Here is a 20320-nt window from a genome sequence, read left to right as displayed (position 1 = left end):
CATACTAACGGAAATTTTGGCCCTAGACCTCTGGTCCTGGGAGCCCTCCCAACAACGTGCTCAAACGCCTCCATATTTAATTGTTTATGTTACATATAATTTAAATTTCACTTGCAAGATTTTAACTAAATAAACAATAAACACAAATACACCCCGGGCCTCTGACAGGTTTAATCCACCACTGATAAGCAGAGATGTTTACCTACACATAAAGCTAAATTCTTCCACACACTAAGCGTGTAGTATTAATTTTAATACCAGTCGGAAAGACATACACTCCGTGAGCTCTTAAAAAAACTTTCGGATTTTAGAAGTATACTTCGGGTATTGACGATGACAAGCGATCGTGACATGCGGTTCTGTTCTGTTATCAACTTGCAAAACTTTTCAAAGTTAACGTAAAAAGTTATGTAAAGAATAACCATCAGTACAAACCTTACTTAAATAATATGACGCTTATTTATCTTTTTATAGTTTTAATACAATACGACTTTTTGTCAAGATACAAATAAAACAAAATCAGCATTTTCGAATTCTCCCATCGCTTATTTAAAAAGAGAATAACCCGCTTTCACACATTACTTTTGTTTGGAAGTATATGTATAGAGCTGTGTGCTTAGTGTATTTTCCCGTTCACAAAATACGTCTCGATCGCTTTCGCGTTAAAATCTCAATTTGTATGGAAACACGGACAGCGCCTCTAGCGGAAAGTTTGTGCAACAACTTTTGTGAGTGTAGGTTTGATACGTAAACTATTTCGTCCGCGTATCGTAACGAAAACGGGTGACGACGCCGCACCGTGGACATGTGGCGGCTACGTATCGACGATCGAGCGCTCGATTTACGTCTTCGAATAGTAAACGAATGTTTTGTGAAAACGCCACACTAGAGGCACTGTTATACCGTGTCTGTTCTCTTGGGTATGTCAAATTAATTTTTTTGGTCTGCTTCGTTAAATATCATTTAATGTACTTTTCGAAATCCTCGTTGCTTCTATAACTCGGTCTTGAACCTCATTAAAATATTTAGAATCAACACATTTCTTGAAACTTTCAGCTTCTTTTAATAAAAAATATATACCTACATTATAAACCAATTCTCGTTATTGGCTATTTACAGAAATACCCTGTTTAAGTTGACTCCCCATGGAAATCAATTTACGAAAAATAAACTAAATAAATAAGTAAGTGGTGGTTTAACTGCTCTATATAAATCAATGAAAACACAACGAGTGCACTCTCCGCGTGATGGATTGCTACTAAGTCAAAAAGACAGTCATTTCCTACTACACGAATCCTTCTAATTTCCCCCGAAACCCGAAGGTTTTTCTAAGAGCTCACGGATTGTACTCAGATATTATTACGAGATTACAGAACGTGACCCTTCATAACTTCTGTTAGTATATTAATTGTTGTACAGTAGATGTACGAAAGCAGAGTCTATCAGTTGTCATTGTGAAAACTTTTTGCGAAACTTGTTGGAGCTCTTTAGTTCAGTGTGTCGAAATATAGAATACAGCCAGGTATTTTTACAAAATGGTGGGAAAATTCTTGTCTTATCAAATGACAAATCTGGCAAGTGTTTGAAAAACCGTGAGTATATTTACTAAATACTAAAAATATATGATTTAATCGTAATTTAATGTAAATTTATCAAACTGCTGTAAGATCAATCCTTTATATCGCTTTCGGGACAGCGCGGGACAGATCCGATCATTATGGGCAGACTGTATCTACTAGTACTGTTACTTGCACCGAACTCGATTAGATAATTTTACGGTCAAATAAGTAAATGTACTGTACGGGGACGGCCCATTCGAACCCTCCTTATTCAATTATCCTGCGAGCGCATCAGCTTAGAACGTCCATGAGGTTCATCCGTCGGTCGTGTTCGTGTTGGAGGTCGATGAGTGCCCTTAGCGTAAGTTTTCGGTTACAAAATACGTCTCGATCGCGTTCGCGTTAAAATCTCAATTTGTATGAAAACACGAACAGCGCCTCTAGCGGAACGTTTGCGATGTTCGTGTTTCCATATAAATTGAGATTTTACGCGAACTCGATCGAGACGTATTTTGTAACCGAAAACTTACACTAGGGGTAGAGACCGCGACCGCTGGTACTGCGACTATCTCGTACTAAACAACAACAACAGCACGCGCAGTTTTCTCGCTTCCCCACAGTGCGTCCTATTCATACCGGGTCAGCGAGATAAGGACTCACTGTAATAGCCTCTCCACACCGTCGCGCGATTCTCTCGCAATCCATGAAGCCCAATCTCCACTGAGCGAGCGATTTTGAGCCTTGTGTCGAACAAAATCATGCTTCAGGCGCTTGCCTCGCGAGGCGGCTCGATCAGTGGAGAACCGGCTTTAGATTGTGGATTTGGAGGGCTACTCGGAAATTTAAAATTTAAAGGCCGTGTTATAGCTATCCCTCTTAGCACTAATCAATGGATGGTGAAACAGCCCCTTAATCTCCTATTAAGTACCATTAGCATGGCACGATATTAAATTTACGATAGAAGTATAAGGCCAGATTCGAATATTATTTATATTCTTCTCGGTTTCGCGTCATACTCACGCCTCGTTCCTGTTTGTTGTCGGTTTTACTCCCGCGACAAAAGGCTTGTAAGCGCAAGGCCAGGTTTGTACCTATAGGTAGGTCGTCGTGAATCGCGTGCGGGTGTGAAGAAGGCAATGGGGTAATGAAACGCAAGAAAATGATGCGCGTGCTACGTGCTTCACCCCCAGAGGGGTAACAATTTCCGTTATGTTACCAGGCGTGTTCGGAATTTATGAGCGCGGCGGCGGCTTCGAGCGCGCGCATGTCTCGGGCACTGCAGCACGAACGCGACCAGAAGACTCGGCTTCAGGAAGTGGTGGAACAACTGGCACGACAGCATGACAACCTAGAGAAGACTGTCACCGCCCGCAGCACCACAGGTCAGTTCCCGTTGTCAGTCAGTTTCCTCTACCGCATTGCACGCTAATATGTAACACATTGACTTGATCATTTTAAAGCTTAACCCTAAGCAGCGCTGTGTCATCCAGTGAGCTCCATTCGAGAACTTTTTTCCGTCAAATGTTCAATTTACAGATTTTAAGGAGTTGATTATTTTATCAGTGTAGGTACAGTACAAACTTTGTGTTTGGCCACATCTCCATTGGACGTTGTAGACCTGACTGCTGACTCACCTGGCTCTGGCTGGTTGGTGTGATCGCGTCAGTTCAGTCCCGTTTTGGATTTGTTGTGGATCTTTAAAAATCGCGGTCGATTGTTAAATAGATTGGTGCTATTAATTAACTCAAGGGCAATTAAAATATCTAGTTGCAAACAGATTTTTGCGGTTGCGGTTTGACTAGTGTTTGTAATGAAATCACAGTAGAAAATGTACATTGATAGGAATTTAAAATTTATATTGTGTATTTGTTCTGCTTATAATGAATAGAAGACTAAATGCGATTCCGATTTCAAGTCGTGACCCATTTAGTCCTAAATATTAAAAATATTGTTCACTTCTCATGCTCGTAAAGTTCGTGTTTATGCTGGATCTAGGCGACATAAAATTACTTTTTATGCTCTAGTGCATAAAGCAAAATCTTCGTCTAAGACCAAGTTAATCAGGTTTCTATATATTTTTTAATAATTTTTATTTTATGTTAAACTAAAAATCAATCAAAATAAATCAATAAAACTAAAAAACAATAATTATATAGCAATGCATGAAAAAAGTTACCTAGTAAGAGAACAATTTGTTTCCACTGTTGCTATTTCATTTCCTCGCCATCGAAGTGAAAAGCAGTGTAAAACTCGAGAGCATTAAACCCATTTTCCCCTCGACTTGTCTATCCACCCTCGCCGTACCAGCTCGCGTAGCTATATGAACGTCTCGGGTAAAATGGCTCGTTCTATGCTCTTGTTGTACAATCTACTATTTTCGATCAGCTACAGAAAGAACGATTCAGTACCTACCTAGTTTTTTGGTGTTGCCTGTAATATTATTATTGATTGGTGATGGAGAGATAATTATTTTGCTGAGCATGTCCTTACAATTCAAATATGGAGGTAGGGTTGCTAGATATTACCTAAAAAGACGACATGTCCTCCCTTACTGTTCTCCATACTGTAAGTCCTCCTTTCGTACACCGTGCGTGACCAAAGGTCAAACGTGGCAACCCTATATGGATGGAGGAAGCATTTATTTATACAACCAACTCATGAAGCTCTTCAATTTGACACAATACGTTCTAGCAAAAGTAAAAATAAAATCCATATAAAAATAGATACGCCATCTCTTTCTCATAAACCTTCACCAAAACTTCAGATGGTTCCCCTTCTTATGGTATTATATTATAATAGTCGTAGTTGTAAGGGTCGTAAGTCGTATGATCATAAATGTTTTTTCCAAATACATATGGTTCACCTCAATCTGCATACACACCGGCCCAACGAAAGCCAACGAGTGGGTTTCGTTGATCCTGGCCCGAAGTGCAAATCTCGAACTTCGTATATTGGCGTCCCGCTGACGCTTATGCCATTAAATACGCGAGGGGGATACGAACTTCGATTTTCGTAGTAGCCCCTCTGTCTGGACGGCTAAGCCGTTCGCTAAGCCGTCCAGACAGGACCAAAAAAACCCTTTCGTTAACTTTCGTTGGACCGGTGTGTTTGCAGCTTTAAAAACAAAAACCCATTTTTTGTATAGCTTCGCGCTCTTGGCGCATTTAGCCAAACGGGGAAACGGAATTAATAAACATTTGATTGTGAAACATTATTTTTTTTTTAAATACAGACGATTGTGTGTGGCTATGACAAAGTGAGGAGCGAAATTCAATTAAAAAAATATCACGGAATTTTGAATTTTGATAAGAAATTAGGATCAGGATATCTGGTTTGGTCAGTTATACGTGACAAATACAAATTATAACGAGAGGTAGATGTTTGTCAATTTTGCTTGTTTACCTACTTCTTCTCATTTATAATATGGCTTTTCTGTCCTAATTAATAGGACAATTTCGCCAGTATCAAGGTAAACTCTCTTTGAGAGGGACGTTGTATGGTAAATGTAGTTTTTGCAACATGATAGTAAAATTCCAAAAACCACGTGGAGACCACTTGCGCATTAAAAAATGTTAGACACGAGAGCAATATAGAATTTTGGGATCACTGTTCACTGTTAAGGTTAATCGCCGCATAAAACACTGTCAAAATTATACTTCAACTAGCCAAAGAAACAGAAATAGCAATAGTTATTTGTGTCAGAAGGGAGCAAAATGTATTTACGGCGAGGGCGTAGGTACATTGAATCCAGAATGTAGCGAAGGATTCTGCAGTAGAATCCTGAGCGTAATGAGGGATTCAAGTGTTAACGCCCAACATGAAAATAATTTTGCTCCCGAGTGGCTCATACAACTTTTCACAACAAGCATTAAGAAACTTGAAAAAAATAATTTTAGATATTATTAAAGAACAACCAGCATAGAAAATGGCATAGCTTTACAATTATTCATTTCAAAAAATGGCATTTGCAATAAATCACTTTGAAAAGCGTTGAACAGAAAAGTTGCACTTTGCTCCCTCTCGTCAGGGAGGAAAAGTTACTTTTCTGAAGGAGAGGTGTGAAAAATAAGATATTGTCTACATCCGCCATCTTCGAATGCTACAAATCGAATCCTGTTTACCTACTTATTTCGTACATTAAAAACTCTGTAGGTACATTATTTCGTCGGGTAACAAGCAAAAGTCACTAATTACGACTTCAAGAGGGATAATCAAACTTGTGCATGGTATCGTAAGGTTAATATTCCATTAACCTTTTATTTTGCAGTTAGTGACTTGCTTGTCACCTGACGATTTAATGAAAGTAAGTTGAACTTTTTTTTATCGTGTATATGCAATATCGAAACGCAGCCGTCAACCACAGACGCAACCGCAACACGTCAACACTTCATGCGCTGCGCATGACGGAACGTCAATTTTACCTGTCTGTGTGAGTGAGCTGAGAAATATTGAATGGCCTCGGAAATTCTGAGCAAATAATTAAATTCCTATAAATGTTGTATTTCAAGATATAATAATTAGAATAAAAATAAATAAATTCAAAAAAATGTTAAAACTATATTAAAACCTGTTTGATTTCGGTACGTAAGACAGCTCTTCGAGCTATCGTAAAATGTTTCGTTCTCGACGCCGTAGATTTTCATTTCAAGTTTTTAGGTGATTTCAAGGTTGCTTCATATAAAGAAGTTCAATTGGTTGCAAATATGACGTATTCGTTTATCTAATTATTGTCTGCCGCGTTAGACGTGTTGTCTTTTGGCAGCTGCATCATTCGTGTCGGGCGGGCGCCTGTATTGTGATTTCGGTTAGTTTGGATTTGTGTAGTGTAGTGCTAGTTGCGGGGCTAATTACTAATGGTTCCGATGACAAATTGAGTTGTGCTTCGTATCAGCGTCATGGGCGGTAAGTCAGCGCAATCACAAAACCGGAAAAAAACCGAATTAGTGCTAGTTCATTGTCATGCCAAGGTTGGTGTTCAGTCCTCTTTAATAAGTGGAGGAAAAATTTCACCTAGCAAACATTCGTATGCCGATGTTTTCACATAACTGTGATTGTAACAGCATGTTCTTTGCACTGCTTAGGTTTATCAGCCATTAAATCTGGACTATATTTGTGGTGGGGCTCATTTCATAATTTCATTATACTGTATGCTTTGTTTCGATGTTCAGTGTTGTCCGGAAGCAAAAATTGTATGCTTTTTAGTGATGACAGTGTAGAAGGTAAAGCGAGGTGTTTTATGTCAAAGGTTTGCCTAAAAACTTTCTATTCATTGTTTTTATACTTTGAGTTGGTTTGCTTGAATCCCAGTGAACTAAAAATTTGCAATTAGCTATCAAATTTGGTCATGCTAGTAACTGGAATATTCATGTAGACAGTTTGCTTATCCAAAGGGATAATGATACAGTTTTTTTATTTTTATTATAGGTCTACTAAAATTTGGACCAAGCAAGAAGGAAATGAGTAGTTATTCTGAGTATTCCAATTGGATCTATAATTGTATGATTGACACAAAAACATATTTATGCACTTCTATTTACAATCTTTTACAATCAGGTAGTGATTGAAGTATCAAGTACTAACAGTATTCATTCATTTATTAGACAATAGATTCAAAACATTTCAAAATCTAGTTAGATACAATATTTGTAGATAGAATATTAAAGTTAAATCAATATACTCCTACTCCTTTGTGGTTTTTAATAATATCTATGTAAACAAATGTAATCACATGACTGGGTGAATCAGTCCACCAATCCAATCCTTTATGTCTGTGGTTTCGGATTATCTAACAAGATATTAATTTCATTGGAAGCTTAACTTATTCACAAGTAATAGTAATGCAGCAAGTTGTGTTTACAGCTTGAATAATTAGATAGGTAATGTTTGAAAAGTTTACTTGCATCTTATCTTATCAGTAATTAAAAATAAAATTGTTGTGTATTATAAATATTATTGTTTATATTTCAGTAGTACTGGTCTTAGTGTAACATACATACAGGACTTATTTATTATTTTTTGTTTTACCTAGGAGGTAACGGATCCGGTCAGGGCAATGAAACAGAGGATGAGGACCATGAGTTTTTTGATGCCATGGAAGAGGGAATTTCCTCAACTATGGATGACAAAACACACAATTCTTTTGTAATGAAAGTACCCGTAAGTATTTTAATTATTTATTCTAGTTATAAACAGTCTCCCCTCACCCCCCCAAACATAAGGCTTTGCATGCCCTCTCATCCAATACTTTGCACCCTTGCAACTGTTGCTGATTATAACATATTAAAAATAAATGAGCCCATTCTCCCATTTGTTAGCCATCAAAACAAAGAAGCATTGATTTCAACATAATAATAATTTCTCACAGTCTTTGTAATGAATAATCATCTTACATTATGCTGATAACATATCTTATTATTAAGTACTTCCACATTATCATAAACATGAATAACTTTGACTTATCTAAAAACAGCTGTAGCTGTGTCTGGTATTACTCACTCAAACATAAACATATTTTTCTACTCCTGTACTTTTATTAAATTTGACAATGAAACAATATAATACAAGTCCGGTAGTATAAGTCCTGGTAAAAGTCTAGGACTCTATGGCTCATAAAAGCACACTTATGGATGCTTTTAAAATGCTTTGATATTCATAATAATACAGTTCAATGACCATCCTTTGACAGTCAACTTTTAAAATTTAGGATTCCTAACCTCTATTTCGAATAAATACAGTATTACCAACATTACATTGAAATTAGTTCACAGCATTTTTATTCAGTTACTAATCAATAATCGTTTAAAAAATAAAATTAAGTATCCTTATTTTGTAATCAAAGAATATTACATTTTACTAGGTACCTATATTTAGTCCTAAATTAAGCATTTTCCATTCAATTCAAGTGTTGTTTGTCATAAAAGTATTGAAAGTGAATATAAAAAAAATATATATATGTCAAATTTAACTCCTGGAATTGGCGGGAAACATAATTCGCTTCATTCATGTTTCATACCATGTTGAATGTGTTAGCAGTGTCATGTAGATAAGTAAGTCTTTAGCCTGATGATGATGATGATGATAAGAGATTGTATACAATGTTGCATAACTTGGTCTTAAAACGCTCGTGGCGTCTTTCATAGCGATATTCGCCTGCGGCTCATATCTCTACCCACGCCAAACTCGCGTTTTAAGACCGTCACTTATACAACATTTGCATAAAGTACTATTTCTTGATGGCAGAACCCCTCATAATTATGATAAACAATTCTAAAAGAAAAACTCAAAGTATTGCCGAAACACATACTTAGGTACTGACAAATAATTTATTTTAATTATTTTTCATTTCATTACTTGCATCATTTTAACATTGTGGTATGTCTTGTTATACTTTTGTGTAAGCAATTAATTGGCACATTAAACAATAATTGATTTATTTTTCATATAGTAGCATTATTTAGGGATTGTATCGTTGAGAATGTAAATATTAAAATACATAAAACTGAGTTAATTTGTAATGGAAATCAATCTGTTAATTGCTTGAACTGTTGAATTAGTATAACTTATTTAAATGAATATCCTCTTTGTAATAAATTTCATCACCAGTCTTGAGTTGAGGAAATCTTCACTTCATCTGTCACACATTGATCATGTCTTGTGTGTGTATCCTTACAGGTAAACAGAAAAAACAAAGTTAACAGCGGAGAAAGCTCTGACGAGTCCGAGGGTGAAACGGTTACTGAAACCCAGCAGGTCAGTATTGCTATTTAAATTATTCCAGTGAAACTGGTTGTGCTGTATAATGTATGTATGTAAACTCTATATTGCACATAAAAATAAAAATACAAATACACAGAGAGGAGAACAAAGGCGAGCTTATCCCTAAAAATGGATCTCTTCCAGCTAACCTAGTTAGGAGAAAACATTTTGTTATATAGAGGATAAGCAGACAGTGAAAATTACGTGCGGTAAAGAGACAAAACAGAAATACTCAAAAGAGAGAAAATAAATACAAAATTATTTACATTAAATCCAATATAAATATATATATTAAATCCGTGTATTTAACCTGCTCAGGGCAATGTGCTCAGATTGCTTTCAGTATTCTCTCACTACACGGCCAAGCTCAGCCTTTAGGCAAAATAAACCGATAATTTGTACAAAGATGTGACTTTGTAAAATGATCTTTTGTAAATAGTATTTGAACAGCGTGTCGATTCAGACGCGTAATGTGGACTGTAGTTTAAATTTACATAACCATTCTTACACTAGCATTATAACCATATGACATCCTGTAAATAATTTTAACAAGTTAATACAATACGTGAAAATTATTTCGACAAATAAATAAAACGTTCAGTGTGATACCAGCGTGACTGCGTGAGTAACGACCTAAATTCTAGGTAAAATATAAACATAAGTTTGTACCGTCGCGTTGTCAGTAACTATACTCAGCGGCACAAAATTTGGCCCTCTACATATGAAATTAACTATTTCTGCATACATTTGAGGACCAAATTTTTTGCCGCTCAGGATATTTGAATTAATAGAAGAAATACCTCGTATGTGTCAAGCGGAATGACAACTGAACTTTATCAGGCTTTTTAGACATGAGCCTCTATACACTTGATGGCAAATAAAGGCCAGTGGCAATTACCCGCTACCATGTCGTATCGTAAGTTTAATCAGCTACATATACAAGCCTACTCTCTGTGCTATCAGCCTGTCTCCAACGCTCGTCGACCATTCATGCTCCTTATGCCACATTATTACCTAATCCATACTAATATTATAAATGCGAAAGTGTGTGTTTGTATGTTTGTCCGTCTTTCCCGCCGAAACGGAGCGACGGATCGACGTAATTTTTGGCATAGATATAGTTTATGGGCCCGAGAGTGACAGACTACTTTTTATCCCGGAAAAATGCACAGTTCCCGAGGGAACAAGCGCGCGATAACCGAATTCCACGCGGACGAAGCCGCGGGCAAAAGCTAGTTAGAAATATGAATGGTCAGTATCTCAATGCCCAACACGGCCTTGGACTACAGTCGCCATCACCATCATATATATCAAAGTGATCAAAAATATCGAAACGTGAACTCTGATGGCTTAATAATAGAGTGCATGTTCCGATATTTTTGACCACCTTGTCCGCTCCGAAATATCTGACGGCGACTGTACAGTCAAGGGCATAAATATCTATAGCCATAGCCTCAAATATATGTACGGTTGTATGTCTTACGGTTAGTGACATAAAGGTGTATAGATATTTTTGACGTCTTGGTAACGTTCATATATTTATGACCTTGACTGTACATGATAGATAATAGACAAGACAAAAAGATTGCCGAAGGATTTTGTTACTAAAATTGACAAGATTACATTTTTTGAACACCTGTAAATTACTACAGGAATCGAAAGAGTTTTGCCTCCTAAACATGGGAAAATATTTATTATAATTTATTTCTCCATATTTAAAAAAATACTAAAAAAAAATATATCTGAATTTGCCAATACTACCACAGAATAGATATGATTCCTTTGCCTTTTTCACCAGAAAAAGGAGCTCTCATAATTTTGACAACTTCTACGTCAGATTTATTTACGTAATCTTTTTTTTTTTATAGAGACTTGACAAAAGTAATGGATCTATTGTGTGGTAGTTTTGGAGTTATGCCCTTTTAGAATAAGCACATCTTGAAAAAATTGTAATAAATTAATTAATAATCGTAGCGAAATTTTAAAAATATTAGCGTCTTTCTCTTTCCAACCAGAATACAGAGAACGAATCAAATTATAGTCTTAGAAATATGAAATCTTGTCAATTATAGTACCTACTGGAAGCGTTGCGATTTCAACATTTTCCGCTTCCGCTTGCAACATTCGAATTAGTACGACTTACTTTATTATGATTATTATAGTGACTAATGTGGCACAACATCTATCATTGTATGACTCACTTGATTTTAAATATCTTATAGCATAAAAGAAGTTATTTATTTTATTTTATATTATATAGATGAAAAAATTCTGTTTACGACTTAATACATAAAACTTAAAGTTATAAATAGGTGCAATAACATTAATACACCATCAAAATCGCCCAGGGCATTAATGCTATGGCTGCCCCTTTTCTTTAATTCACATGAAGGAGCCCTCTATTTTGACACTAGTATTCTGAGCGCGTACCCAACTGTGCGCTACTAACCGGCAATGTCGATACTTATACAGTATAAGTGTATTGAATGATGTTTGTTTGTCAGGTAATATTCTTGGAGGACAAGGAGCGGCCTGAGAGTTCGATGGGCGGCGTGGACGCGGCGGCCGCGGCCTCCAAACCGCCGCCGGACGCCAAGGCTACAGACGCCGTCATATGGGTAACGCTCTTCGTATTTAACCATACCTATTCATTTTTTGCTAGCTCGACATATCTTTTCTTAAGAATACTTTTAGGAAATAACAGGATTAATATTTCGGGATTTATTAATTTCATAAACAATTAAAAAGCATTGTTTCTTTTTACTAACGCAAAAAACTAAGTAGGTATAGATGTTACAGACAGATTCTAGGCACCTATTGAATAAAGTAGTGACAGACTAGCGTTCGAAAAGACATTTGACCTTTTCGATGTCACGTCAACGTTCGAAATTACAATTTTAGCAAATGCACGTCGATTACATACTGTTTATCTGTCGGTAAAAGAAAATCTGCTACTGCAAAGATATAATATTCAATATAAACAATCTCGTGGGACTATTTTTATTCACTTCCGGAGGTCGGATTGACTTTGAAATTTCTATGATAGATGTTTTTTTGTTAGGAATGTTTCGTAATAACTATTTGCTACTAAAAAGCTGCGCTGTTTTAATAGTTGACTGCATTTACTATTAAAGGCAATAAGATGTCACATTTTTAATTATGACTGCAGAGGATCTTCTGGTTAACACATCATTCATGCCAACTGATGGTCAATTATCCGTTAATAAAATAAAACATGTACAGTACAAGGAAATCATTCATTAAAATAGTAAAGTTCTTGGCACATTATTGACTGTTGTAAGACGCGCTCGTACTAATTAGCTTGACCTTGTAGTATCACCAAGCTTGTAAAACATTACAAAACAGTATAACTTCACAAAATAAAAAATGACTGCAACCACTACCACATTAATGTACAGTCGAACATATTGAATCATGACATTCATGACCCAGGGTGGAACCTTTGTGCTACTAATGTCATGTTGACAGCTCATAGTTTTGTCAAGCAATTCATAGTGAAATTTATTATTAAAAGGTTCCACCTTGGGCCATGATTCAATTTGTTCAACTGTACGTATGTTGTCGAAATAAGTAAAAAAAGAGCTGCAGAATTTTAGGTTATGCTGCTTTGTACACTTACACACTTTTCATACATTAAGAAAATTGCTATTCAAATCGACGATCAATAGTCAAATCGGCAAGCCCGCTTGTCTATTCCTTGTTCAATAAGTTTTATCCATAAGTACACACCGGCTTATTTAGCGGAACATCAGGTCGACAGTTAATCAGTACACAGGTACAGGTAAACAATAAACTTTCCTTCTGAATCACTGCTTTGGAATAACACATAGGCTACTTTTTATCCCGATATTTCCACGAGTTCCAGTTAATGTCTCAACCACAAGTCATGAAATTTGGTACAGTTGTTTTTAGTGCAACGCCAATGGAGACCATGATATAATTTTTAAGAATTCCCATCGGAATTTAGCGAAATTTTGGAATTTCAATTTGTTGCTAAATCTAATGATCTAAAGAAGATAGCGTGCTTGAATTCTGAATGTCTGTTGCAGCCGCACGCGTCGCAAGTGGCGGTGAGCATGGTGGACGGGCACCCGCGGCGCGTGCGCGTGCCCGACAAGCCCAACTACCCGCTCAGCCTCTGGTCCATCATGAAGAACTGTATAGGTGGGTAAGGGCAAGGGCCTACACGGCGTATTTCTTACGCGCGGACGACGCGCGTTTCATGAGCGTGCGATTACGGCGTCGAAACTTCTCAAGCGAGTACAAAAGTGACTGAATCTCGTTTAAAGGTGCGTTAACTGCGTGTCGTTTAAGACTAAGAAATATGCTGTGTGTGCATAGGCCTTAAAGTCGGGTAACACGACTGAACTGTGTAACTGAAGATACAGTGCATGATTCAAGTTGGCTAACCGACGGCTATAAAGCTAAATGGCTTGCAGATGGGAAAGAGCGTGTATCTTTTTTACGCAAACAGAAACGAAAGAAGAAGAACGATCAGATAGGTGTTAGAGAAACTGACTACGAAGCTTGAGGTTCTTCCGGGTTCGATTCCCGATCGGGGTAGATATTTGTATGCAAAATACGAATATTGGTTCTCAAGTCGGGTGTTTAATATGTACTATTTAAGTACCGTAAACTCAGGTTTCTATAGTCCCAAGCGTTCATCAATAGTCCAAACGGACTTTTTAACATTTCGAACAATTACAGAGCTGCTAACGTTTAGGAGGTTCATCGTGCATTTTCTATTGGATTAGGCTGCGATGAACCTCCTAGACGTTAGCAGTTCCGTAATTGTTCGAAATGTTAAAAAGTCCGTTTGGATTATTGATGAACGCTAGGACTATAGAAACCTGAGTTTACGGTACATATGTGTATCTATTACCAATACCCACAAGTTTATCTCGTGATATTTATTTATTTAAAATTAAAAAAAAAAAATTTTCATTGAATTATTCTTATTTTTTACTATATAACGTGATATTATTTGCTGCTTGACAGGCGAAACAGCTTCCGCCTGGCAGGCAGGCCTGTCAAATGTCCCTCATTAGCAATAGTAAGGCGTTGGTTCGTGTTCCAGGCAAGGAGTTGTCCAAGATCCCGATCCCCGTGAACTTCAGCGAGCCGTTGTCGATGCTGCAGCGGCTCGTGGAGGACTACGAGTACTCGAGCGTGCTGGACGCGGCGGCGCGCTGCCCCGACCCCGCGCAGCAGCTCGCCTACGTCGCCGCCTTCACCGTATCCTCTTACGCCACCACCGCCAACAGGTAACGATATAACTGCGCCACCGCCACTACTGATGTACCAGTACCAGTACGAGCACGAGGTACCTGAGCGGTGCGAGAATGTGGAACGTTGTGACTCTTCACACCAGAGCGCAGAGATGTGGGAGGTAGTTTAGCTGTGCGAGGATGCGTAGCGAGTAGCGAGGGCGTGCAGCGGGCTCTTTTGAAATAAATGAGCGAGGTGCGATGAGGCCGAGTATACACATTTCTGGCATACGTCCTTCACTTGTTTTGTATTTACAAAATCCTCGCTCTGCTGAGACGCGGGGCATGTTACTGGCTCCCGTTCCGAGAGTGAGTGCACGTGACTTTTGTCTCAAGGACATTCCACGCAAGCAAGTAACATTGAACGTTTTAAGTGTTGGGTCTAGTAGAAGACCGCATTTTGTCTTGTTAACACCCCCTCTATAGTAGATTGTACAACAAGAGCATAAAACGAGCCATTTTACCCAAGACGTTCATATAGCCACCCCAATCGGTACGGCGAGGGTGGATAGACACGTCGAGGGGGAAATGGGTTTAATGCTCGAGTTTTACACTTTGCTTTCACTTCGATGGCGAGGAAATTAAATAGAAATAGTGAAAACAATTATTCACTTACTATGTACCTTTTATTGTGCATGTATTAGTTTTAATTTCATTTTTTTAATTTTATTGATCTATTTCGATTGATTTAGTTGATTTTTAGTTTAATATAAATTAAAAATTATTAAAAAAAATACAGACTTCTTTGTTTGTGGCTGTTTACTACACCTGATTGCCTTGGTCTTAGAGGAAGATTTTATTTTATGCACTAGAGCATAAAAAGTTATTTTATGTCGCCTAGATCTAGCATAAACACGAACTTTAGCTGCAACGGCGCTTTGTCTATTGTATCGTATTAATGAATATGTATTAACTAAAAGCAACTTATTATAGACAGAATGTCAACAACAATGTACAGAAGTTATTATGACGTCAGAAATGTAATATACCGTAATCTGTTTCCTTTTATTTATAATTTGATTACTAAAATAGTTATAATTAGAACCGATATTAACAAATAGTATAAGTTTAACGAGTAGTATGCAGGTTGTGTTTGCCTGTTATTGGATTAACACTGTTTATGTTACCAACACATCAACTTTCTGCTATTTTAATGGTGTTATATCTGTTTCCCATCAATTCAATATCACGTCAAATGCTAAACGCTCTCATACTATCATTGAACATAATCTTATACCGTTATTGGTTTTATTTCAATTAACAACATTATCAAATCAGTTGTGTAGTACAACTAAACTTGAGATAATTATAATAATCAGTACTTGAGATTAAATTATTTTTTTCAAGTACTGATTAATTTGGTCAATAAACATTATCAAAATCGTTTAACAAATAATGTATTATTTTTTAATTTTTTATTGTGTTTCTGAATGTTTGAAATATATTTTTTCAGAACTAATAAGCCGTTTAACCCGCTTCTCGGTGAGACATATGAATGTGATCGCATGGCAGACCTCGGCTGGCGGTCAATATCTGAACAGGTATGTAATGTTCTATAGTTGTAAAACCTTGAACTTAAAAACATTTTAAAATTGTAATACACTATTATTTATTTGGGTTAGTTTGGTTGACACAACCTCCAGTTTTTAAATGTTTGTAATTTAGGATTTTTTAATTGTGGTTCACAAATGTTTCATGCATGATCGATGATCAAAGTGTACCGCGTCAAAGGGCAAATGTATTAGAATCCAATAATTCTATTCATCATTATTATCTTCATGTCAGCCGCAGGATGATGATCTCCAGTTGCTTCGGTTGAATATTACAATTTTGAACATGAAACTACCATGAGACTCACTCATATTAAATATATTGACCCGGATAACTCACGTCTTAAATATATGTCGAGCTAAACTCGATATAAGACGTGAGTTATCCGGGTCAATATATTTAATATAAATATATTACGTATGTCTGAAGTGTAAAAATCGACTAAATGTACCCAATAAATGAAGGGCTATCAAATATAAATGGCAATTCAGTCATCAAACAAAGTATGAAGCATGGAAAGCCTGCTACAATAGTTTCCAATGTCAAATCTGTAATTTACGAAAAATAACAAAAGCGCCCGTGTTTTGACTGTAAAATTACATGTTGCAGGCACCTAACAATTATGAAGTTTGCTCTTCTGTAAATAAGTCGATGATTTTCTTAATTTTTTATTCAAAATAAATGTATGTCGATATGTACAGTCAATGAAACGGAATCGCGTACCAGAGTGGAACCTTTGTGCTACTGATATTATGTAATATTGGCATTCCATACGTCTGCCACAGAAATAATAGCTAATAATTGTTTTTGAAAAAATCCCACCCTAGTATGTGATTCATTTACCTCGACTGTTCATAGACATTGTATACTGTAGTCCCCTTACACCTGATTCTCTAGCTCCTTCCGCCACCCGCTCCTGCACTCCTACAAACCGCTTAACAACGGTTCCCTTACGATCCGCCTCTTAATATAGAATTATCCACACCCGGCCTGAGATGCTGTTCGAGAGTCACAAACGCTCTTGAATGTACTAACATGATTCTAAGGCTAAATGTGTAGTCAGGGATTTTTATGTGCCGGTTTTATTATCCCTTGTTCTTGAGACACCACATACTAGCCTCTGTAATTCTGCGTTTTAAAAAAGGTATACCATCTATAATTAATTGTCTTTCATTGAAAAACACTTTTAAACAATTTGTAACTGTTACTTATAAGCCATAAATATATAAATGACTTATCCTATTGTTACTTAAGGTGTTTCAATAAAGACAGGTCAAGATTGATTCAACAAGATCTGAACAAGATAGTCTTTCTAATGTTAAAAAATAAACGAAATATAGTACTTCACGAACTAGCGTCACTCACCTCCGCCGCCCACTCCTACCAGCACCCACCCGCCATTCCAAATTCCTTTCCAAAAACGACTGGCCGTGAGATATCTTCGCGTTGTCCCTTTTCCTCCAATGCACAGGAAAGTGACAGCCCGCTGATCCCTCACGTGGCCCAACCTTTGATTCCGCAAAGTTTTGGTGATAAAAGTGCGTGTCGGTTGGCGTCAGGTGTCCCACCACCCGCCGATGCTCGCGCAGCACTGCGAGGGCGCGGCGGGCTGGCGCTGCTGGCAGGAGTTCACGATGACCACCAAGTTCCGCGGGAAGTATCTGCAGGTCGTGCCGCTCGGCGGCGCCTCGGCAGAGTTCCTCAGCAGCGGGAACAAATACACCTGGCGGAAGGTACACTTGCGGAGTAGGACGGCCCTGACGCGGCTTCGGTACTTTCAATGAGGGTTTCGATGTCAGTTGGCACAGTATCGTGAGATCCGTTTGACAACTTTGATGTTTATGATTGGTTAAATAACTAAATGAGCCAATCGCAAGCCACGCTGTAACGTCAAAAGGCCCTATCGATACTATCGCTAGCGATATTTCGCCTGTCTAGAAACCCCCATTGAAATATTAAGTATGTAGCGCGTCAATATGCGTAACGTCTAAATGTAAGTGGCCATATTGAGGTGTGGGCATGTCTTGAATCTGATAAGGCCCGTCTTAATATTTTAATACGTACACTAGTAATAGAGAATTGCACTGACAGCCGATCCACATCACAATCTTGTCAGCTATAAAATTAAACACATATGGGGTAAGTCTTAATTTTTTTTTAATGGCGGCGGATCGATTCATATAGGTACTATCAGGTAGGTAGGCGCTATCAAAGGTTCAAAACTTGTTAAAAGACAATACATCACGTTCCGATAGCGGGTGGCATGTGGGTAGTGGCGATGAAACGAGGCAGAAACATAGTCTCTCTCTCTCTCTCTCTCTCAACCCTTTCGTGCTGACAGACCCTGCCAAGTTTCTTGCGGCAATGATGGTCTTAAAGCGCTGTTACACTTAAAAAAAGTCCCGTGCAACCTATTTGCAAAACTGTTGATTTTGATTTCGACCGGCAAGAGACGGGGAAGACTTACGCGAGAGAGCATTGTGTGTAGCAGTTGTCTGAGTGTAGGATGGCAGGGTGGCGAGGGTAAGGTAGAGCGGGACCGCGACCGGGATAGTTAGCGAGCAGCAGCGCAGGTGTCGCACCACCCGCCGATGCTGGCCATGCACTGCGAGGGCTCGCGCTGGGCGTCGTGGCTGTGCTACGGGCTGGTCTCCATGTTCCGCGGCCAGACCATCGCCGTCACGCCGCAGGCCGAACAGGGCGCCACCTTCAAGGGCTCCGGGAACACCTACCGGTGGGGTAAGGTTAGACTAGGAGCTCGGCTCTGCACTAACTTATTGCGATCATTCTGTAAGTAGAGAGACCACGCGAATCATATTTTTTAGCATTTGCAGTATATTAATGTGTGGTAAAACACGTGCCGATTTCTCGCTTGTGGTTCAGTGTGTACATTTCTGAGTTTCTCATAGGAGAGGAACGCGCGAAGCGTTAAGCGCTAAGCCGAGCATTATGCTACCCTAGTGTCTTTCAGTCTTTATGACGGCGCAAGTCAACTGTCAACTCCTTGCCAGAGATTTGTATTTATCAGAGGTTATTTATAGGAGCATTATCTGATGGAAAATGGTCACCTCCACCCATGAGTACCAATAACTCGAAAGAGTCATTGGTATATTTGAACAAAAAAAACATGGTTGCATATTCCCTATTGGTTGGTTGCTATTGCTATTAGTGTCACACATAGTAAATAGCGACGTAACGTTTTGCAGGTGACGACGACGGTGCACAACATAATAGTGGGCAAGCTGTGGGTGGACAACCACGGCGACATGGACATCACGGGCGAGGCGGGCGCGGCGGCCGGCTACGTGGCGCACCTCAAGTACCAGCCCTACGGGTACTTCAGCAAGGACGCGCAGCGCAAGGTCACCGGCGTCATCAAGGACCCCAGCGGCGTGGTCAGTACTACCACACACCACACACCACACACTACCTACGACTACGATACTGCATTGTGTCTTAAGGGCGGTAAATAAGGTAATACGAACGAGACTCTATTAGAAGCCCGAAGTCGAACAGTGACGGCTTTAATGAGTCGATGGTCGTAATTCTAGTACCGCCCGTGTGACATACAATGTTTTTCATCACATTTGCGAGTAAAATTGTATATTCGTAAAAGAATAACTAATATTTTTACAAAAATTGCCTATACCTTGGGCTGCGCTCTTGGCAGCGCCAGCACCCCGCCGCCCTCCCCCTCCCGCAGCTGCCTGCCGTGCGTGCGAGTCCTCATGCGACCGACCACGGGTTTCATGACAAGCACATAAAGGTCGAGGGTTTTATTTGGGGGGTTGCAACCAAGGTAGCCTGCATGTTACGACACTGTTTACGAGCCAGTGTGATGAAAAAGTAGTGAATAGTCCTTTGTGAAAATTCGGAACACACGACTACTTCCGAATGCTGCCGACGTGTCTATGAATTATTGTGTTCATAAGTAACATGTTTGTATTAAATAAATAGATTACAGTCACCAGCCCCAATATGTGACATAATATCTCAAACGGCTCTATTTCTAGGCCTGGTAGGACGTGTCAGATATTTTTGCACGCTCTGCTGTGACAGATATTAATTCAATTCAATTATTTAATTCAGATAAAAAACCATATTGGGTTAGTAGCAATGTCCTACGAGCTAGTGTTAGTATGATACATACTAACAGCCTTATTCATA

At 38.5% G+C, this 20320-nt stretch overlaps 1 protein-coding gene across 1 annotated transcript in view; it reads left to right on the top strand.

The window, feature by feature from the left end:
• Window positions 1–20320, top strand: part of Osbp (oxysterol binding protein) — a 38940-nt gene that overhangs the window by 8366 nt on the left and 10254 nt on the right. The window contains exons 4-12 of the mRNA XM_074092370.1: window positions 2779–2941; window positions 7588–7715; window positions 9231–9308; window positions 11819–11932; window positions 13385–13499; window positions 14413–14599; window positions 16056–16143; window positions 17713–17886; window positions 19360–19548. Of these exons, the coding sequence (XP_073948471.1) occupies window positions 2779–2941; window positions 7588–7715; window positions 9231–9308; window positions 11819–11932; window positions 13385–13499; window positions 14413–14599; window positions 16056–16143; window positions 17713–17886; window positions 19360–19548 (1236 nt within the window). The remainder of the gene's footprint in view (window positions 1–2778; window positions 2942–7587; window positions 7716–9230; window positions 9309–11818; window positions 11933–13384; window positions 13500–14412; window positions 14600–16055; window positions 16144–17712; window positions 17887–19359; window positions 19549–20320) is intronic.

The sequence above is a fragment of the Choristoneura fumiferana genome, chromosome 9 (genome assembly GCF_025370935.1).
Source record: "Choristoneura fumiferana chromosome 9, NRCan_CFum_1, whole genome shotgun sequence".
Lineage (NCBI taxonomy): Eukaryota > Metazoa > Arthropoda > Insecta > Lepidoptera > Tortricidae > Choristoneura > Choristoneura fumiferana.
Note: the sequence above shows the minus strand (reverse complement) of the source record. Positions and strands in the feature narration are given on the sequence as shown.